This window comes from Equus quagga, chromosome 1 (genome assembly GCF_021613505.1).
Source record: "Equus quagga isolate Etosha38 chromosome 1, UCLA_HA_Equagga_1.0, whole genome shotgun sequence".
NCBI classification, from domain to species: domain Eukaryota; kingdom Metazoa; phylum Chordata; class Mammalia; order Perissodactyla; family Equidae; genus Equus; species Equus quagga.
Window position 1 is genome coordinate 891,252 of NC_060267.1, and position 21,044 is coordinate 912,295.

At 49.3% G+C, this 21,044-nt stretch overlaps 1 protein-coding gene across 2 annotated transcripts in view; it reads left to right on the forward strand.

The window, feature by feature from the left end:
* The window catches only part of PTPRB (protein tyrosine phosphatase receptor type B), a 106,030-nt gene extending 85,223 nt beyond the window's left edge, over positions 1-20,807 (forward strand). The window contains exons 23-35 of one of the 2 annotated variants that reach the window (XR_006887682.1): positions 1,550-1,649; positions 2,397-2,480; positions 2,580-2,597; positions 2,713-2,794; positions 3,364-3,454; positions 4,131-4,207; positions 5,690-5,824; positions 6,807-6,929; positions 7,034-7,197; positions 8,613-8,748; positions 13,803-13,923; positions 15,790-15,964; positions 16,073-20,807. Coding sequence is in view for 1 of the 2 variants with exons in the window: in XM_046655117.1 (XP_046511073.1) it covers positions 1,550-1,649; positions 2,397-2,480; positions 2,580-2,597; positions 2,713-2,794; positions 3,364-3,454; positions 4,131-4,207; positions 5,690-5,824; positions 6,807-6,929; positions 7,034-7,197; positions 8,613-8,748; positions 13,803-13,923; positions 15,790-15,812 (1,154 nt within the window). In the remaining variant the exon portion in view is untranslated. Of the gene's footprint in view, positions 1-1,549; positions 1,650-2,396; positions 2,481-2,579; positions 2,598-2,712; positions 2,795-3,363; positions 3,455-4,130; positions 4,208-5,689; positions 5,825-6,806; positions 6,930-7,033; positions 7,198-8,612; positions 8,749-13,802; positions 13,924-15,789 lie in introns of both variants that reach the window. The other variant, XM_046655117.1, reaches the window with a different exon arrangement.
* Positions 20,808-21,044: the final 237 nt, after the last annotated feature.

The window sequence follows — 21,044 nt, forward strand, 5'->3', positions numbered from 1 at the left end:
TTTGGGTTAGGAAATCTTAGATTTGATACCAAAAGCACAAGCAACAAAAGAAAAATATAGGTAAATGGGATTTAATCAAAATGGTAACCTTTTGTGCTTCAAAGGCCATCATGAAGAAAGTGAGGACAACCCACAGGATAGGAGAAACTATTTGCAAATCACGTGTCCACTAAGACTCAGGTATCCGGGATATATAAACAACTCTTACCTTATAACTCAATAATAAAAGATAAGTAACACTAAAAAACAGACAAAGGCCATTAATAAACATTTCTCCAGAGAAGATAGGCAAATGTCAATAAGCACGTGAAAAGATGCTCAACATCATTAGTCATTAGGGAAACGCAAACCATAACCACAACGAGATACCACTTCACGCTGGCTAGAATGGCTATAATCAAAGACAATAACAAGTGTTAGCAAGGACGTGGAGTAATTGGAACTCTCACACGTTGCTTGAAATGTAAAATGCTGTCACTGCTTTGGAAAACAATTTTGCGGTTCCTCAAAATATTAAACCTAGAGTTACCATCTAACCCAGCAATTATACTCCTAATTATAACCCATGAGAAATGAAAACATATGTCCACACAAAAACTTGTACATGGATGTTCACAGCAGCGTTATTCATAATAACCAAAAAATAAAGATAACCTAAATGTCGGTTGATGGATTAATCGATAAACAAAATATGATGTAGCCACAAAAGGGAATATTATTCAGCCATAAAGAGGAATGAAATACTGACACAAGCTGCAATATCGATGAGCCTTGAAAACATGCTAAATGAAAGAGCCAGTCACAAAAACCCTCATGTTTATGATCCAATTTATATGAAATGTTAGAACAGGCAAATCTATGAAGACAGAACGTAGATTAGTGGTTGCCAGGAGTTAGGGAAAGGGTGGAGTGGTGAATGACTGCTAAGGGCTAGGGGTTTCTTATTGATGAAAATGTTATAAAATTGAATGTGGTGAAGTTTGTAAAATTTTGTGATTATACTAAAAGCCATTGAATTGTACAGTTTAAATCGGTGGTATGGTATGTGAATTATATTTCAATAAAACTGTTTAAAAAATGGGTTACTCATACCTGTTCATAAACCCCCATGGCAGCATCAGACCAGATAATAGAAATGAGATTTTGTTAAAATAACCCTCCACATGTCACTGGATTTGCCAAAGTCCCAGATGCTGTGACCTGTTTCATGCAAGTGAAATAGCATTTTATCTTGGTGGCAAATGGCTGGCCTTTGTCTCACGTGCGCCAAGCTTTACCCACAGGCACAAGCGAAGTCCAGAATTCCTTTCTTGGCTGAACACCATCACCTTCAAAAGCAGAGTGACAGGCCCGCCGTCCCTGGTTGGCAGGCAGGCAGCATCTCGTCTTCCTGGTGGGACTGCCGGCCCGCAGGCGGTGGCGCCTCCGTGCGGCATGGCTGGAATTCTCTGTGACGACGCTCCTGGGGAGGAGGGTGGCAGTGGCTCTTCTCCTGGTGCTTGGGCACTAATTCCTCCCCCGGTTTGCTGTCTCCCCCGGATTCTTGCAGAGCCTCTCTTTGGAGTCATTGAAGGTGTGAGTGCCGGGCTGTTCCTCATCGGCATGCTGGTGGCTGTGGTGGCCTTATCCATCTGCAGACGGAAGGCGAGGTGAGTGCCCCATGTGGAGAGGCAACGGGAAGTTAAGAAGGGAAAGTAAGGTGATTCTGCAGGTTAAATATGCTTTGTTTCTCAAGAAAAACAAGTCAAACCCTAAAACCTTGACTCCCTTTTTTAGCCTCTCTATGTGCCACTGTTGAATCCTGCCCTAACCAAATGACTGGGGCATGTGTAGCTTCATTTTAATGGGAAATACTCGTTTTGCACAAGAAAGAAACGTTGGTATGTGGTTTAGTCTCCTCATGAAGACAGAGATGTCTGCAAATCGTGTGCCCAGATATGTCTGAAATATGTGAGCATGCGGTTAACACCCCCACTTTGTGGCTCATCGTGGCCGTGCTGCCTTAAGAAGGGATGAGACCCAGCAGCCTGTAGCCCCGGCCACGCTCTCTTCTCGTGGGGAATTTCTCTTTTCGGCACATTGTCCTCTGTCTTGCACTGATGTCTCGCATCTGAAGTTTACTGGTTTTTTAAGGAAAGTTTTTTGAGAGTGTGGGAAGTGGTTGTGACCCGTAGCCAGAAATTAGAAGAAAAATCTTCAGCCGTTCAGAGACCCGTTTCTAGTGGGAAAATCTGTTTCTCCTGTGAGCCCTTTCTCCCTTCCCCCACCCCAAAGAGACGTCGGCTGAAAAGGCAGGAAAATCCACATTGCACAGACAGCACAGCCTCACCATAAATGAAAGCTGTGTCTCAACAAGCTTCCTGGTGACAGCATGAATCCCCTCCCCTGTGTTCCAGCCACGGCCGAGAGGGGCCCTCCGCCCGTCTGAGCATCCGCCGGGACCGCCCGCTGTCTGTCCACCTGAACCTGGGCCAGAAAGGGTGAGCTGCAGTTTCCTCGCACGATGTCCTGAAACACGAGTTGGTTGTGTTGCGTGAGGTTTGCTAACAGGTCTTTCTTCTTTTGGTTTCCCTTCACAGCAACCGGAAAACATCCTGGTAAGAGAGAGAACCCCAGTTACCATATCATCTGCTTTTGAAATACAACTCGGACTTGTTATGGCATTTTCCCTTTTCTTCAGTAATTTCCTTTTCTTTCTGTTTTTAATTGTAGCCCAATAAAAGTAAGCCAGTTTGAAGGGCACTTCATGAAGCTGCAGGCTGACTCCAACTACCTTCTCTCCAAGGAATACGAGGTAGGGCTCAGGCGCAGCGAGGCCCCGGCGCCCCCGTCCGTGGGGGAGCTTCCTCCCAGCCCGCACTGAGCAGTCACGGGGGAGGGGCTCCTGCTAGGATGAGGCTTCGGGTCTCAGCTGAGCGCTCCTTTTGGCCCGAATGCCGTCCCTGCATGGTGCAGCCCCTGGTCTGGGAGGCCAGTTCACTGTCCAGAATGGCACAGCGAACAGGTGCTCCCTGGATCAGACGATGAGAAAGAATTAACCAGCTTCAAGTGCAAACCTAACTCAGTGTTTAGCCTGCCAGTCGTGTGCCTGGGAGAGAGTGTGGTTTGGCGACAGTGCCCAGCTTTGGCACCTGTGTGACTCGGGGCACGTGAGTTATCCTGTGTGAGCCTCATCTGTCCAGTGGAGATGAGAACCCCTCAGACGGGGCTGCTGTGGGGACAGACCTGACGCGGGTCGAGTGCCAGGCCATCCACACACCGTAGCTGGGGCACACATTCTGTCATCCTGGATCTCAAGGATTGCATGGTTTGCCTCGTTCTAGCTCATATTCTCCACTTGCAAACTTATTTTTGACCTAATAGGACTTAAAAGACGTGGGACGAAGCCAGTCGTGTGACATCGCTCTCTTGCCAGAGAACAGAGGGAAGAACCGGTACAACAACATATTGCCCTGTGAGTTTGTGCTGAGATTTGTAATACTGCTGTCCTCCAGCCACTTTGTCTCTTTTGCTGCAATGAAATGGGGCCGAAGAATAGGGTGCAGCAGGATAGGGCAGGTCTGAGACTCTGACTGCCTTTAAAAGGGGAGACTTGTCTGTTACTGTGCTTCTCTCCCGAGGGGTAACAACCAGCCTGGCTCTGGTCACGAGAAGCCTCTCATGCTGTTGGTGTTTCACCACAGGGTCCTCCTGCAGGCCTCGAAGGCCTCAGAGCAGGAACGGGGTTTGCATCGAGGGCCGACCTGGGCTCACTTAACAAAGTCTCCAGTTAGCAATTATTCTCTATGTTTTCATCATCCTTACTCTGTTAGGTGAAGTCATAGAAGGTCGTTTTTCTGGACTGTGTGCATTCCAGCAGTGACAGGAGCTGGCTGCTCCATAGTGTTACCAAGGAGAGCCCAGAAGGGGCTTCGCAGGGCACGTGTGTGTGTGTGAGTGTGTTTATGGGCCACCTGGGCAAGTGAGCTATCATATCTGAGCCTCAGCTGTAAATGGAGATGAGAACACGTCCCGTGTGAGGCTATTGTGGGAATCAGGACTAATGCATGTCAAATACCAAGCATTCCATAAATGGTAGGAAATCACCCCAAGACTCAGTGGCGAATCTGTCTCAATAAACTGCCTTCCAGATGACGCCTCGCGAGTGAAGCTCTCCAATGTGGACGACGACCCATGCTCCGACTACATCAACGCCAGCTACATCCCTGTGAGTGACCACCCGGCCTGGGGCCTGGGAGGCGCCTCTGCTAGGACCACCCTGCAGACACCACTCCTCCCACTCACTCCCGCTGTTCTCAGGTCTGGACACATGTGGGCTTCAGAAGACCACGTGTGATGGCCAGAAGCGCAGGGTGTCTAATCGCATCATTGCTAAGGCCCACTCTTTACAAGGGCTGTAGTCACCCAGGGTTATAATGAGCCCAGGAGGCCTTTCAAAGGGCGTTTCCTCCCCAGAGAGATTAGCGCTCCCCAAGGAAGCTGGGCCTCCGCTGCTGAGGCCGCCAACTGGGGAAGCCGATTGCACCCACAGACACAACTCGGAGTTGTGTCAAACCTTTGGGCTCAGATCCTGGCTGACATCTTGCCAGCTTCCTGCAGTTCTCCACAGCGGAGAGAGCTTTAAGGTCAGACAGATCCAGGTTTGAATCCCATCTCCGCCCCTTGCTGGCTCTGTGACCTTGTGCAAGTGATGTGATGCGTTTGGGCCTCCAGTTCCTTTTCCACAAAGTGGAGATGATAATATTTCCTCAAATAATCATCGAGTCCCGCACTAAACACAACAGCTAAGTGCTAACGGTGAGTCGAATGCTGAGCTGTCACGGTAGGGGGGATACGATGGAACCCTGACCTCAGGGAACGCTTGGCGGAGTCGAGCGTTCAGAGTCAGGCTGAGACTTGCAGGACAAATGAAGATGCCAGCCGAGAGGCAGGGGCTGGGTGGGGCGGCGCGGGGCCTGCGGTGGAGGTCCTGTGGGAGCCAAGGAGGGAGGGAGCGTCGACCGGGATCTGCAGGTGACCCTGGATTGCTGAGTGTGAGCGAGTGGGCGGAAATGCCCCAGCCCAGAGGGCCGTGGTGAAGACTGAAGACCATCCCCACCCACGGCATGTTCTTCAGTAGATGCTCAACGAGCAGTGGTTTCTCTGCCCTGACGTCGCCCTGGCCTGGCAGCCTAACATTGATCTAGTGTCAGTTATCCAAAATGACAAAAACTTTTCTACATTAGACAGGGGAAGAGCCTATCAGGGTGAGTCTTCAGACAGTCAACACACACACACACACACACATGTGGACACACGCACGCACACACACACACATAATCGTGCATGCACAAGCACATGCACACATACAGGCACATATGTGCACGCACACATATACACACGCACACGCAAGATGCACACACATGCATACACACTCACATAGACACACACGCAGGCACACATACACACACACACAACTGAGGGTGAAGTGTTGTCTGGATTACTGCCTTTTTGAATAGACCAGCCTGACAACAGGGAGTTTGGCTCTTGACCCAGGTCAGTGTCCGGCCTTCCTCCTCCTGCTCCCAGGCCGGACGCTGTGTCAGTGTCTTTTCCTCAGGGCAGGGCCTGGCAGACCTCGCGCATCGTCTAGTCTGCAGACCCAGCCCTTTGTCTACAGCTCTGAGAGGCCTGTTGTTCTGACTCGCAGGGCAACAGCTTCAGAAGAGAATACATCGCTACTCAGGGCCCTCTTCCCGGCACCAAGGATGACTTCTGGAAAATGGCCTGGGAACAGAACGTCCACAACATCGTCATGGTGACCCAGTGTGTGGAGAAGGGCCGGGTGAGTGCACGGTCTTGCTGACCCCGCAGCCCTGCTTCCTGCCGCCTGGATGGCCTTCTGCCCCATCCTCAAAAGCCACACCCCACAAAGCCACACGGGGATCCTGTGGGAGCAGCGTTGTGAGTTAAGCCTCTTGGTTATAAACATGGGCTTCAGCAGGTGAGGCCGATTCTGATCCTGGGCCTGCGTTTCCCTCAAAGGTGTTTCCACAGGGGCACTGGGATTCTCAGAGGTGCCCAGGAAGATTAACTGGCCGCTCGTCTGCTCCGTCCCCCCATGGGAGGAGACACCTTGCCAGAGTCACCGCTCGGCCCCTGGTGTTAGGAGAGAAGGAGAAGTGAACCACAGACACAGAGTGAGACGGTGCTCTGGGCATATGAAGCAGACCTCTTGTAATGCACTTGTAATCCTCTATATGGTTTTCTGAGGATTAAAAGAGAGACTGCGTGTAAAGTGCCCGGTATCTGTAGTCAGTCAGTCCACATCCACCATCCTCTTTCTCCCGTCTTCCTGCCCGTAAATGTGAGCTTCGCTAAGTGTTCTGACTTCTCCAAGACCCCTTGGCACAGGGCTCTTGGTCCAGGTTAAGACACTGGTGTCAAGTATGAACCCAACAGGGCCGGGAAGACAATGCTTCCTGTGCCAGCTCCGTCTTTCTTCAGAAAGAACCGTCGTACGACGTGGTTTATGTGCTAGTGGAACCGAAATGCTGAGGAAATGGACCACAGCACTCAAGCCAGGGGCACCGTGCCTGGAAGGCCAGTGGCTCCACGCTGGGGCTGCTCCTCGGCCACTGCCTCTCCCTCGCGGGCAGCAGTAGCCCAGCATGAGCGCCGGCCGGGGGCGGGCTGACGTAAAGCAGGTGGTCACATTGCTGTGGCAGCTGACCCTGGATCCAACTCAGGAAGACACTTCCAGAGGGAAAGTCCAGGTCAAAGAGGGGTCATGCTTCCAGACTCACCCTTCTGCTATCTTCCTCCAGGTGAAGTGTGACCATTACTGGCCCGCGGACCAGGATTCCCTCTACTACGGGGACCTCATCCTGCAGATGCTCTCGGAGTCTGTGCTGCCTGAGTGGACCATCCGCGAGTTTAGGATATGCAGCGTATGTCCGCGCAACGACCCAGCTGGGGCTCCCGCACGGGCACACTTGTCACGCAAGAAGGCGTGCCCTGGGCCGTTCCTCTGATTGCCCCTCTGCCCTTACAGGAGGAACAGCTCGACGCACACAGACTCATCCGCCACTTCCACTACACGGTGTGGCCGGACCATGGGGTCCCAGAGACCACACAGTCCCTGATCCAGTTTGTGAGAACCGTCAGGGACTACATCAACAGGACCCCCGGGGCCGGGCCGGCCGTGGTGCACTGCAGGTACCTGGCGCCTGGGAGTCTAACGGGAGGCCTGAACGGGGGCGCTGGAGGGTGGAGGGCCTGACCCTCCTGCCCCACGTCTTCCCCTCCCGCCCCTCCTCTGCCCTCTCCAGGCTTCTCTCTCCCTCTGGCTCTTATTCCTACCGTACAAATGCCGAGTCGTACGTGACTGCCAGGCCCCCATAATTGGGCCCATCTGCACCCCCAACCCAACTTCCCAGAAAGCCCCTCGCACCCCAGGGGGAAGGAGGCTGCGCCTGCTGCTTCTTGCCTCTGGCCCTTCTTATTCCATGGAATGGCCCTGTCTTGCCCTCCACCTGCGTAAGCCCCTCTCCCCCTCAGGATCCCTGCTCCAGACCTCCCAGCAGGTCGAGCAGCACCCAGCTTTGCTCTTAAACGTCTGCTCCCTTGACTTCTCTTTGCTTCAGACGGCATGCCCACGAAATCAGCCTACACATTGTCTCTCTTTCTCTCTCTCTGGGGACCCCAGTGTTTGGCTAACTAATGTTTGCAGCAACACTTTGAGCCCTAACCGAGTGGCGTTCATAAGTGAGGGGCAGCAGGCTGTACAGTGAGAGGAACGTCAGATGCTGGCGCTCTCCCCCAGTCCGCCCCGCGCTCTGGGAGCCCTGCTTCTGTGTGCCCCAGGGACCAGTGCTTCTGACAGGAAGGGGAGGCCCCGGGAGCTTCCCGCTTTCTGGAGAACGGCAGGAATTTTTGCCCAGGACCACTGGAGAATGGTTCTTCTTTTTCTTGTAAACGTGTGCGTCAGAAATCCCCAGTTATACAATGACTTTGGGGAGCAGTGTGGTACACCCTCGTGAACTGAGGTTGTTCACACCTACGATCCAGCCGTTCTGCCCCTAAATATTGACCCTGGAGAACTCCCTACACACGCGCACAGTGATGTTCCCTGTAACACAATTTTAATAGAGAAAAACTAAGAATGGTCCCACTGTCTGCCATGGGGCGTGGGTCAGTGGTGGTTTGTGAGCTCTGTAGAGCAGTTAAGGAAATTAGATCTAATGTAACAACATGGGCAGATCTCGAAACACAATGTGGAGCAGAAAATTTGGCAGAAGGATACATGAAACCTGTCGCCATTTTAGTAAATTTTTAAAACACATAAAATGAACCTGTTTTTTTATGGATTTGCACCTGTGTAGAAACAGTGGAAAAACATCCATGGAAATGATGCACACCCAGTGCAGGGCGGTCCTGACCCCTGACCCCGACCCCAGGGGAGGGGCAGGAAAGAGGGCAGCTGGGTCTCCAGGTCCTATTGCCTTAAGAGAGCACGAGGTGGGAAAGAAGTATTCCTGTATTCTCCCATAACTTGGAAAAGAAAGGTCGTGCTCGAGTCTTGAAAGGCCAATTGAAGGAAAAGGCTGATCTTCCTTCCGCGTCTCTTCCAGCGCTGGCGTGGGCAGGACTGGAACCTTTATCGCGTTGGACCGAATCCTCCAGCAATTAGACTCCAAGGACTCGGTGGACATCTATGGAGCGGTGCACGACCTGAGGCTTCACAGGGTGCACATGGTGCAGACTGAGGTGAGAGTCACAGGCTGAAGGAGGCAGACCATCCGCCAGCCTTCAACCCGATGGGGAGAAACAACCGAACTCATTAGGGAGAGAAAGAGAATTGAACACACATGCTTTCTAGGACGCCTTCCCTTAAAACAAATCTCAGGGACCTTGAGGACAATGACGTACTCATCTTTACTGAGCTGGTGGCCATCTTCCTCAGGTGGGTAGGAAGAAAGACAGACTTTTTAATCAACGCATACACATGGGGAAGGGCCAGGCCAGTCCACCTGGGTGATGGTTTTCAGATGGGCTGGTGGGTGAGCACAAGGGGAAGCAGAGCCCGCCCAGCCGCACGGCCGTCTCTGGAGACAGCGAAGGCACGAGTGTTGGTTGTGAAGGACAAGTCCTTCATTTGCAGGGCGTTTTGAACGTGGTATCTGATTAAATTTTCACCATAGCCAGATACGAGAGCCATCATTTTCTATTTCCAAGCTAGAAAACTGAGGAGCCGAGGCGAAAGGGCTTTTCAGAGCTGAGGAGGGGCCGAGCTGGGGCTCGGACTCTGCTCTGGAGAATCTCAACCCCCAGGACCACAACCCCAGGGTCGGGTCTGTGCCCCGCAGACCAAGCGTGTCACCCGCTGTGAAACCGCCTCACCAGACACAAGTTCGCTTGCCCGGGCATTGCCCAAGTAACTGCAAAACCCTCTATGAAAAGGGTTCCCGTGGTCAAAAAGTGAAACGTTGCCCCGCTCCTCTCTCCCCTCCTGCCGTACATATTATGAACTTGCACCTACCCAAACTCCAGCTTCCACGACAGTCGATGTTCCGTTTCCTTTTCCATCTACATCCCACGTGTACTGTGCCCCTGCCCCACAACCTCACTGGAATATTTTAAAGCAAGTACCATTTCATCCTTAAATATTGTGGGTATAGATAATATATATTTTACAGATAAGGACTCTTTTTAAAATCATGACCACAATAATGCCATTGTCACACCAAACACTTTCAACCATAGTTCCTTAATATCGTGTAATATCCAGTCAGTGTTTGAATATCTCTAATTATCTCAAAAATTACTTGTTATACATGGTTTGCATTAGACCCCAAGTCCACGAGGTGCATTTGACTGAAATCTCTTTCAATCTGAATCAGTTTTATTCTCATGACATTCACGTGTTGAAGAAACCAGTGCATTTGGTCCATCAATTCCCCACATTCGGACGTGGCTGATGCTTGTTCTTGGTGATGATGCTCCCTCGGTCCCTGTGGGTTGATGCTTGTTCTTGGTGGTGATGGTCCCTTGGTCCCTGTGGTTTGAGGCTTGTTCTTGGTGGTGATGGTCCCTCAGTCCCCGTGGCTGATGCTTGTTCTTGGTGGTGACGCTCCCTCGGTCCCTGTGGCTGATGCTTGTTCTTGGTGGTGACGCTCCCTCGGTCCCCGTGGTTTGAGGCTTGTTCTTGGTGGTGATGCTCCCTCAGTCCCTGTGGCTGATGCTTGTTCTTGGTGGTGATGCTCCCTCAGTCCCTGTGGCTGATGCTGTTCTTGGTGGTCATGGTCCCTCAGTCCCCATGGTGTGTTGCTTGTTCTTGGTGGTGATGGTCCCTCAGTCCCCATGGCTGATGCTTGTTCTTGGTGGTGATGGTCCCTCAGCCCCCGTGGTTTGATGATTGTTCTTGGTGGTGATGGTCCCTCGGTCCCCATGGTTTGTTGCTTGTTCTTGGTGGTGATGGTCCCTTGGTGTCTCTGGATTTTGTCAGCAGCCGTTGATCCCAAGGCTCCATCGAGTTCAGGTTCCCAGTCAGCCTGCAGTGGCTGGCGGTGGTGCTGAGCACTCCCCATGGGCCTCTCAGTGCTGATGATGTCTACGGCGACCACCACTGTGGCACCCCCGCCCTCCCTCCACGGCCTGGGCAGCCCCTGATCACACCGCACAGCTCTGTTGTTTCCTTAAGGGTTGAGGAGTTTTTACATCACACGACCCCAGGACACTGTCCTTCGGCTTTTTTCTCGAGAGAACGAGTTCCCAGACGGTGTGGACTCATCTTGCCTCTGTCCCCACATTATCTTCTCGCTAAGTGAATGAACAAATAGCCCATAATTATGTGCTACAATCAGCATCCTTGTTTCCTTATTAGTTCATTGTCACTTCCACAAACTCAAACGGCACTTAACTTGTAATTTCAGGAAGAGGAGGTTATCACATTTGAAGTGGTCTTGAGGTGCGTGTGTGTGTGTTCAGACTCCCTAGTGACTGTCAGAGGCTTCCCGGCCCGGTGACCACACCGCCCAGAGTGCTGGAGACACACGGCGAAGAGCAGGCCCACTCTGCTGTGACTCGCTGGTGGCCGCCCCGGGCACAGTAGCTCCACGTGCCCAAGCTCCCCTCCTTCGCCTTGGACATAACTCCTCCTTTTTCCCGTTCTCTCCTCCCCCGCCCCCAACGTCTCTGGGGCTCCTGTTCCTCAGCCTTTTCGATGTTCCAGTTCCCCAAGGTCTGTCCTCAAGCACTGCTCTTCTTTCCCTCCGTCTTCCTCTTTGGGATGTCCTCCACTCCCCTGGGCTCGGGTACCACGGGCATGCTCAGAGTTACCCTTCCCCAAGTCCCTGCCTCCCAGACGGTCCTGCCTGGAAGCCCGCGGGCATCTCAGACTCAGAAAACTCAAAACCAAACTCGTTACCTGTCTCTAAACAAACAACCACAGTGCGGCTCCTTCCGGTTCAGGGGACATGCTGCCATCTGTCTTCTCTCCACTGTCTGCCCAACAGGGACCTGACTTCTGCTCCCACAGCTCCCACACCCGGCAGTCACCAAGTCCTGTCCGTCTGCCCGTCTCTGCTCTGCTCTTCTCTCCCCCCACTGCCCTTGCCACGTAAAATCTCCACTGATGGCTTCTTAACTGGAGCTTTGTCCACAGTTCTGTCCTGTGTCTGTCACCTTGTGGGTATTTGTTCACACATGTGCAGTGCGCTCAGGGACCGTGACAGGCCATCCGTATAATCCTATAAATATCATCGAATATTATGACGATTGGTGAATGAATGGAACTGAGGCTTCGCCAGTTATCTGGACAGAGCAAAACATGATCTTTTATGATCTGAAGCTCATGTATTAGACTTTGTCTACATTTCGTTGAGAATTAAGTGGGAAGCCTATGATCAATATGAAGGTTTTAGTAGTAATCATTTTCAAAGGGACATTCTGTTGGGAAAAGAAGAATTTATATTAAGACAAGGCAAATTAATGAATATTAACTGGTTTCAGAGCCCGTGTGGATCATTGTTGAAGGATTTATCCACAAGGCCTAGCACGGAGCTCGTTCACAGCTGAACTCTAAGGTCCCACAGTCATCTGGCATCCCAGGAGAACTGACAACGTGACTTATGCTCTGGATGAGAGGACACAGGGAAGCATCAGCCCATAATCCGGCGGATTGCTTTCAAGGCGGTAAAAGTGACCGCCCATATAGCAACCGTTTTCAGGATAGCACCCTCCTCAAACTTTCAAGATCAAGGCATCACCCATATGAGTGACCCGGGTCGGAGAGCAGAATGCAGAGAGCAGTTGTTAATATTAATGCAGGCCTCACTTACTGTGGATCCATTTCTTTGAAATGTCCTCATCTAACGATGACACCAGACCCGCACTGGGAGTCCCATGAGTCGGGGACCAAGCTGGCTTCCAACCAGGCGCCGAGTGCCACCCATAAAATAAATACTTGTCCACTCTTAAAGCTCGTTGTGAGGAGGATCTTACAGTCTCTCTTTGCATCTCAAACCTTTAAAATATGCTAAAGCTCACTACATCGCCCACCTTAGACGCAGGGTCCAGCGACATTTCTGATATCCGTCTAATTGACGGCAACACAGAGTATCACACCTTTGACGGTCAGAGGACGTTGGCTGTGGAAGAGCCTTGGCTCCTTGTTTCCTAGATGGGAAGCTGAGATCGAGGACCCTCGTGAGTCCACACGGGTGGCTGGAGGCAGACGGAGAACCCAGGGTCCCTTGCGTGGAGTGTGCTGTCCTCCCAGCCTGTCCCCTGGGCTCTGGGCGGTTGCTGTGTCATTAGGGAGCCTGAGGCTGGCACCATGGTCACGAGGACGTGCACTCCCTCCTTAGACACCTCGGCTGTCAGTCAGGAAGGGTCCGACGCACACGTGTGGCTCCTGTGGCTGAGCATCTGTTGTCAGCCGAGGTTTGGTGGTGGCTTGTGGTCACTAAACACTGACTCTTCTGTTTTGTTTCTATTTCGAAAGCAGTTAGTTCCCAGGTAGCTGACAGGTGGGTCTGTCCTCACGGGGTCACCCTCTCTAGGTCTCTGTGGTCAGCCAGCACCTCTGAGGTTCTTCCATGAGCCAGACTCAGATGCAGAGAGGACCAAGACAGATAAGACACTGGCTTTGCTCTCAAAGAACTGATGGTCCCCTGGGGTCTTTTGTACACACCTCCTTTTTCTTCCTGTACTCCCAGAAGAAAGCGAACAAAACAGCAGTGTCAGGGACATGACTTTCTCATTCAATAGCACAGTGAACTCAGGATTCATCTAAGAAAACTGGTGTAGTGAGAAGAACATGAAGTTTGAGGTCACACACCCAGAATCAAGTCCTGGGTCCCGTTTCTTAGCTTTGTGACGTTGGAGAAGTTACTGAACTTCCCTGAGTCTCTGTTTATATAGATGATTGTATCTACTTCACAAGGTTGTCAAAATAATCAAATGACATAATTTATGTAAGACGTGTAGCACAGTGTCTGACATTCATTCATCTATTTAATGAATCTTTGTGGAGGACCTACTTTGCACCAGACAGAGGTGTAGGCACGCACAGAACATGCTCTCTGTAGAGATGCGTGCGCGTAGAGAAGAATGAACAAGCCCCGCTTCTGCCGGTTACCATCATTCTCTTCTCAGCACTGACAGAAAGCACTCGTCTTCTGTGTCCTAGAGGTGTCCGTGAAGTGATGATCTAGGAATTTGCTGACCACACAGCACGCCATCACTGCTGATGCTTGGTGAGAGCCCCTCTTTCTGACGCTGGGACGTGCCCTCCTCTGACGCGCTCTCTGCTCTTTCAGTGTCAGTACGTCTACCTGCACCAGTGTGTGAGAGACGTCCTCAGAGCCAGGAGGCTGCGGAGCGAGCAGGAGAACCCCTTGTTTCCAATCTACGAAAATGTGAACCCGGAGTACCACAGAGGTAGGAGCTGACCCACTGACCCGGGCGTCCACTCGTCAACATACGCTCCATCTGGAAACCATTAGAAACCTAGAGCCCTTCCAACAGGCACCACCCTCTCTTCTACTCAAAGGCTTGAGGGGACGGCCCTCTGGAGGGCCGCAGGGGAGAGGCAGACTGGGGCTCCCACCTGAGCACTGAGCTCACGTGGCAGCTCTTCCAGCCTGGCCTCGGACGGCTTCTCTTAAGGGCTCTGCTTAGCATTTCTTTCCTGAGCCCATCTTGGGAGGAGGCTTTGAAATCGCAACCCAGAGTTCTAACTGTAAAATCCCCTTGGAAGAACTTGGCCATAGGTCTTGAGGTCCTTAATAGGTTCTTATCTTGTCAGCCAGTATTGCCACTGCCGCCCCAAGGACTGGAACAGCTTCTCATTGTTAACAGTTTGAGTGGAAAAACCTACATGACCAACAGTGAGGACCACGTATGCCATGGTACATCCACTGAGTAGAATATGATGCAGTCGTTAACAATGAGATTTTTGAGGAGATTATAACAACATGACTATCCTGATAAATAAGCTAAGAAAAGCAGAATGTAAAATGAACACAAACAACACATGGGGGGGAAGATAGGAAGGGAATATTCCACAATAGTAAAAAGAATTTCTCTGAGCAGTAAAATGATAATTTTTCTTCCCTCTTATGTATTTTGTAAATTTTCTAGAACGGGCATGTAGCACTTTTAATGAAAAGTTCAGTAGGAAAAAATGTATAAACATTATAAGGCACTGCTTTGATCAGACAATAATTGCATGACCAGTGACGGGTCCGCTTGCCTTTTCTCACTCTGGACCATCACTAAGACCTAATTTATCACACAGGCTAATTGCAAATTTGAAGTTACATTGTATTTGTTATTGATTCTGCCTAACAAACTACCCAAAACTTAGCAGCTTAGCTCAACATTTATTATCTCGCAGTTTCTGTAGATGAGGAATTGGGGAGGGCTCAGCTCTGGCTCTGGCCCGGCGTCTCTCCTGAGGTTGCAGCCGAGACACCAGCCAGGGCTGCACCTTCTGAAGGCTCGACTGGGGCTGGAGGATTCTCTCAAGATGGCGCACTCATGCAGCTGTTGGCATGAGTCTCAGGTCCTTGCCACGTGGACCGATATCCATCTATAGATCAGATCTTTTTTTTGACACACATTATTTCAGAGCTATTTTGTGTCCATTTCTAAATGATCTTCAATTTTATTTAGTTCTCTGCACCCTCTACACCCACCCACCTAGCCAGTAAGCTAAACAGTTAATAATCTGTAAACCACAAATACACGAGAGGGCTGCTATTTAAAGGAGTCCTCTGTAAATCAGATAATCCTTTTGTATTATAAGTAATTATCCCCTAATTTGTCTGTATAGTAAATGAAAGTTTTGCATGTCAGATTCTTTAAGAAGCTCTCAGATGGAGGGGTTCTGGGGCCTCTTGGAGGTTCCTATGTCTTATTTTGAAATGTCTGAGAGCTCTTTTTAGAGTAGTCTGTGTGCTCCTGAAGGAAGCTGACTATAGTATGGTCAGCTTCAGGCATCTGGAAATTAAGATGCAGGTCCTGGCTCTGGAACTAGCTAGCTTCATCCAGCTGTGTGGTCCTGAGTGAGTTACTCTGCCTCTCTGGGCCTGTGGGCTCATCTGTAAAACCAGAGGGGATGGAGCAGAACCCCTAGCCCCTTCCAATTCTAGTAATCTGTGGTTCTGACCGGGTGACCCAGCCCCGACAGGGACAGCCGCATCCTGAACCCTGCTGAGCTTCAGTCCTCTCCCCTTGTAATTTTCATAGAACCAGCTGTGACGCCCCTGGCACAGTCTCTCATCACAGTGTCCTTCCTTGCAGACGCAGGCTACTCGAGGCATTGAGAATGTGTCGAAGATCTCCTGGACGAAAGCTACTCACTGTGTGATTTTTTAAAAAACTTGCTTCGTGCCCTACAGAGGCGCCAGCTATTCCTGTTGATACTGTGTATAATTTATTAATCTGGAGAATTTTAAAGAATTTATGTAATTTAAAGGTAACATATTATTGTACATAGTTGTATTTTGCAGTTCCTTCTGTAAATATGTATTTTTCATAATGTTTAATATTAATCTTTACGTAATGCTATTTTTCCACACTGAAGTGTTCGCGGACGGTTCTGCGTAAGCTGATTGGCCTATGTGACAGGACCTGATGGTGTGTGTGTGGAGGTGGCTGCAGAGGAGACCCCTGGGGCCGTGGTTTTCAGCTGTTTGAAATTCACTGGACAGGAGGAAGGGCCGGGCTGGAGAGAGCACGCAGGGCAGCCGGCTGTGCTGCATTGCTGTGCTACGAGTCTTGGCATCTGAAGATGATCCAAATGCTATTTGGGCAAATATAATGATCAAAGAAAGGATCGTCGAGGGGAAGAGACTCAGCAGCCAAGCTGAAGGAGCTGGTTGTGCCCAAACCCATTAGTGGCTCTCCTGCTGCCAGAGGCTCGAGCCACAGCTCAGGGCTCGGGGCCACGTAACTCGCGGGGTGAGTGCACGCTGCAGGGCTGGGGTTCTGACGGAGAATGGTCCCAACCGAAGTGAAGAGCTCCTTGTATCAAGAAGACAGCCACCTGGGCCCTGGCCGGAAGCACTGTCAACACGCAGAGCCCCATCCACAGAGACGAGGTTATTTCGCTGCTCTGAGAGCATGTCGCGTGAACCTGCAGACTGCGCCGTAACCACCGTGCTGGTCCGTGTCACATGCTTGGCTGTCTCCTTGTGAGTGGTCTGCATTCCTGGAAAAGTCAAAATTAGGCCAGTCATACTTGGTTTTCCCATTAAGAGAAGACTGTAGTGGCAGATTGAATGCCTGATAAGGGACCAAATGTCAGCATCCTTATAGAAATGTCCACAAACATCGTATCTAGTTAACTGAAAAACCAAACAACGAAAACAAAAACTCAGTGGTGCTTTGTGTAAAATTTTCCAAAAGACCTTTTTAGTAAATCCTCAAAGTCAAGATGTCAAGTCGTCACTTCACTTACGCTGCATTTGGTAGGAAAGGCATGCGCCCGCCAAGTTTATCTCCAGGATCTGTGCCTCTGACTACAGAAGGGCTCAGTGAGTCGGACGCAGGCATTGCCCTCCTCCAGGTCGGTGCGAGGTCTTCTGGGGGAACAGTTGAAAGGCATCTGTACGGAACCCTCCCAGCTGCCTGAGAAATGAGCCAGGAACGTTTGCCTCCTTCTCACTGCAAACCTCTCTGTAATAAACTTAAGAATTAGTGGTCAAGTTTGCTGATCTCACAGCTTCATTTGCAGATAGAGTACATTTATTTTCAAAGTATATATTTTTGCTGCATACATAAAGTCTCACAAGCAATATGAGTGTAACTGGCATAGTAATCGAAAATCGTCAAATATATCTGAAATAGTTAATTATAGTTGTGTAAGTCTCCACCCAAACCAGAAGAATTTCTGGAACTATTTGAAGTTTATAAAAATGAAAAACTTTGTGAGTGTGAAGAGTGCTAAGAGGAGTCCTGGTTCTCCCATTTTCATTGTGCAGAATGCGGCTGTGAAATAACAGTGTCGGCTGGCATTCGGTCCCAGGGAAGTAGCTGGCCCTGCTAGAAATGGAAAGGAACAACTCTAAGTGTGGCAGACGTGCCCCCAGGGAGGAAAGAGAGGTCAGAGACTGATGAGATGTGGTGTCTGCTGGGAAGCACTTTCTCTGCATTAAAAAGAAACAGCAAGAGAAAAACCAAACAGAATTTTAAAGTAATGTGGCTCAGCGCAAAGCACGTTAATCCATGGAAAGATAAATTCATTTTTGGCTTTTCATTCCTTCAGAAGAGTTTTAGTAATGCCTGCAACCTGCTAAGCCCTGTCCTAGAAACTACACGTTTCTACAAAACAAAGAGAATGCTTCATAATAATAAAGTTAGGGTTGTCGTTACTATTTTCAGTTAAGCTTGGACGAGGCCTCCGCGGGCAGTGACCTAACCGAGTGGCCCAGGGCTGCGCAGCCTTCTGATGACGCAGGTTCAGCAGCAAACCACTGACCTAAAGAGAGCCACTAATTGCAAAATGACGGATTAAAACCATTAAAAACCTAGAATCTGTGAGAGTAAACAGCACTCACACACCCTGGCATACTGGGGCAAAATCAGAGTTATGGAAACGGACTTGATGAGTGAAAACTATATGTCCTTTTACTCCAATCCAGGAAATATTCATTCCTACCCTCCAGCTGTCTAATTTTAAATCTCCTTAGCAACAGATATTTCTCTATCTTCCACCGCCGAAGACTAAATACATAATCTAGTTGGTCTGTTTATTCAATTTAGGGAGGAAAGGGAAAAAAGCTTTCCTTGACATTCAGCTCACTTGGACGCATTTTAAGTTAATTCCGTCAGGTGTTGTGTCTTGTAAACACTCCATCTCCCGTGGAGGGGGCATCCTGTCTGTGCACCTGCGCCGTACACTATATTCAAGGCTTCTGAGCTATCAAATCTTGGGAGAGTCCTGTCTTGCATCTTAACAATTATTTATCCAAGTTCTTTATAATTAACTCCTTTGATCTCTACCCATTAAATCAATTTCATATTATCATTCTTTTGTTCTCTGGACCACAGCTGATCTTTGAGCTCTTGAATCAGAGTTTTCCAGGGCTGGTCTCCCTGTCCAGGCCTGCATATATTTGACCTCAGTCCTTCACTGTCCCTTAACACTTCTGAGTCCCTCTTTCTCACAGCTCTCCCCTTCTCCCTTTTGAATATGTTTGTTTTCCAGGCAAATGTGATTTTATTTTCTGGTCATCTTATCTGCTTATTCCCATTGGTATTTCATAGTCTTTTCAGGCTCCACATTATTGAAGAGATGACCATGATTTCCTTTTAAATACTAAAATGGTCACAGCACACAGACATTTTGGGGAGAGTTTCATTTGGGAAAGTCTTTAATTTTGTTATTACCTCTTGGAAGGAAGCCCAAAGTGACATGTGAAAATGACATGAAACCACTAAGCAGATGTCCAGAAAACAAAAATAGACTCACACGTCGTACTTCACACTCTGCTCCTCTTCCTTAGTCTCAGGATCCAGCTCTTAGATTAAACACTCTCCTTACCTTTTGCAAGAGAACTCTCTGCCACCAACTAAATTCTCATTCACTTAGCTTTCTGGGTCTTTGAGGGCGGGATCCTGATGTCACAAACCTGTCAGATCTGTCAGACAGCGTGAGGCAGGGCCTGAGCCCCAGCTCTGGGGTGCCCTGGAGCGCTAGTTCCCACCCGGGGGCCGGACCCCCCCCACCTGGTGGGAAGGAGAGGTATTTGGTTGCTTCTTCAAGATGGCGGTTCAAGGACATCTTGGCTCCTTTCACCAAGGAAATGAAAGTGATTGATGAGTCAAGACAGAGTGGCCAGAAGTAATGGGCGATGCTCGCGGTGGCTGAGAGCAAACCCTCCACCCTTCCTCACCCTGAAGAGTCAGAGCGGAAAAGGCCGTGGTCAGCCCACCCGCCCTGTGAAGTTCCTGAGACTTGTTAACCTGAGATTTCAGCTCACATCAGACGTTCAAAGACTGTTTCACCTGGAAGGAAAAATCTGTAAACCATGACCGCAGAAAGCAAGTGAAATAACACAAAGGAGGGAAAATATTTGAAAAGGAGGCTCTAACCACCAGTCGTCGGGAAGAGAAAACGGCAGCCCTCCTGTGTGTCCGGCTGTTCTTTGAAATGTCATGTGTTCCTCTCAGGACGTGCCATCCTTGGGGTCCACTCCCACTACGGCAGCCAGATGACTTAGCTGATTAAGCAGCTGAATTGCTTCGTTTAGTTTTGGGAAGTGACCAGCTGTTGGACTAAATTGACCGAGTCGGGGATTCCAAACACACTACCTTAGAGCCTCTAGTGGGTGACGCCTTTGAAACGTTTGGCCATTTTAGTTACAATGCAGGGTAACATTTGATGCAGCCACAATAATGACAGAAATCTGTTCTGCTCTAAAAACATTTCTAGCAATGGAAATATTTCTGACTAAAAGAATACTCCTGACTTGTAGGGAGGCTCCTAGGAATAAATGTACGCAACAAAAATAAGGCATTTCATTTCTTAAAAGGTTGTCTATATAGATACATTCACGAAATAAGGAAGTTGTTGGTGAATGCTCCTAAAATAGAGGTTTATGCAATGGGAATAAAAGAGATCTATTAACAGATTTACCAAAGATTATTTTTATAACCTATATGCCAATGTATTTGATCTTATATAAGACACTGAAATAAGTTGTTCAAACTATGAATAATGTCAGACAAATGTAATGTGTCCCTTCCAGAACATTCACAAGAAAGCTTAGCTATGGCTGTTTTCTGCCTTAAGTAAGTTCTTTTAAATAGTACTGTCTTCATCCCAAGAGCACGCTGTCCATTACATCTGAGATGCTGTGGTTTGAGTGAGCAGACAAGCGTCCCAACAGGAAAGGAGCACATCCAGCCGCGACTTCAGGAGTTGGAGGCAGAGCTGGACACGCTCCACCCACAGCTGCTCAGGGGCCTGCAGCGGCCTTTCGAGATTTCCCAGCTCAGCCACACTGACGACCGGGCGCACCAATGTTCTCAGCCTGAGGAGTCCTTGATCTCCAGTCTTCCATGCGGGCCCATCAGGCTTATAAATTCTGCAAGGACAAGGACCACGTCTTTAGTCTCTTCTCTCCTCCTCCATTGCAGAAATCAGTGCACTGCTCACAGGCATTCAACGTACACTCTTTGAGTGGAAATGCTTCTGATCCAATACTTTGGATGTGAGGTGGTCAGAGTCTAATAATACCATTGTCCGTGGAGGTTCATCTGGCTGTTCTTGAAGTTTGAATGAATAATGTAAATAAATCCAGTAGCCAAACTTATTATGTTCTATAATAGAGCACTTTTATGTTTTTAATATCATGTATTCTTGCTCTGCAGATCTGGTTCTTTAAAATGGCAGCAGATGATTCTATTTTTTCACACTATATACCTCCCCACAACACTGTGTTTCTAACCAGCTCCATTTGAACAAAGAACTTCATTAGTCTTCCTATTTAAATTATGTATTTGCTTAATATATTTTCATATTTGTAACTGTGGTCAGAAAATCTATATGG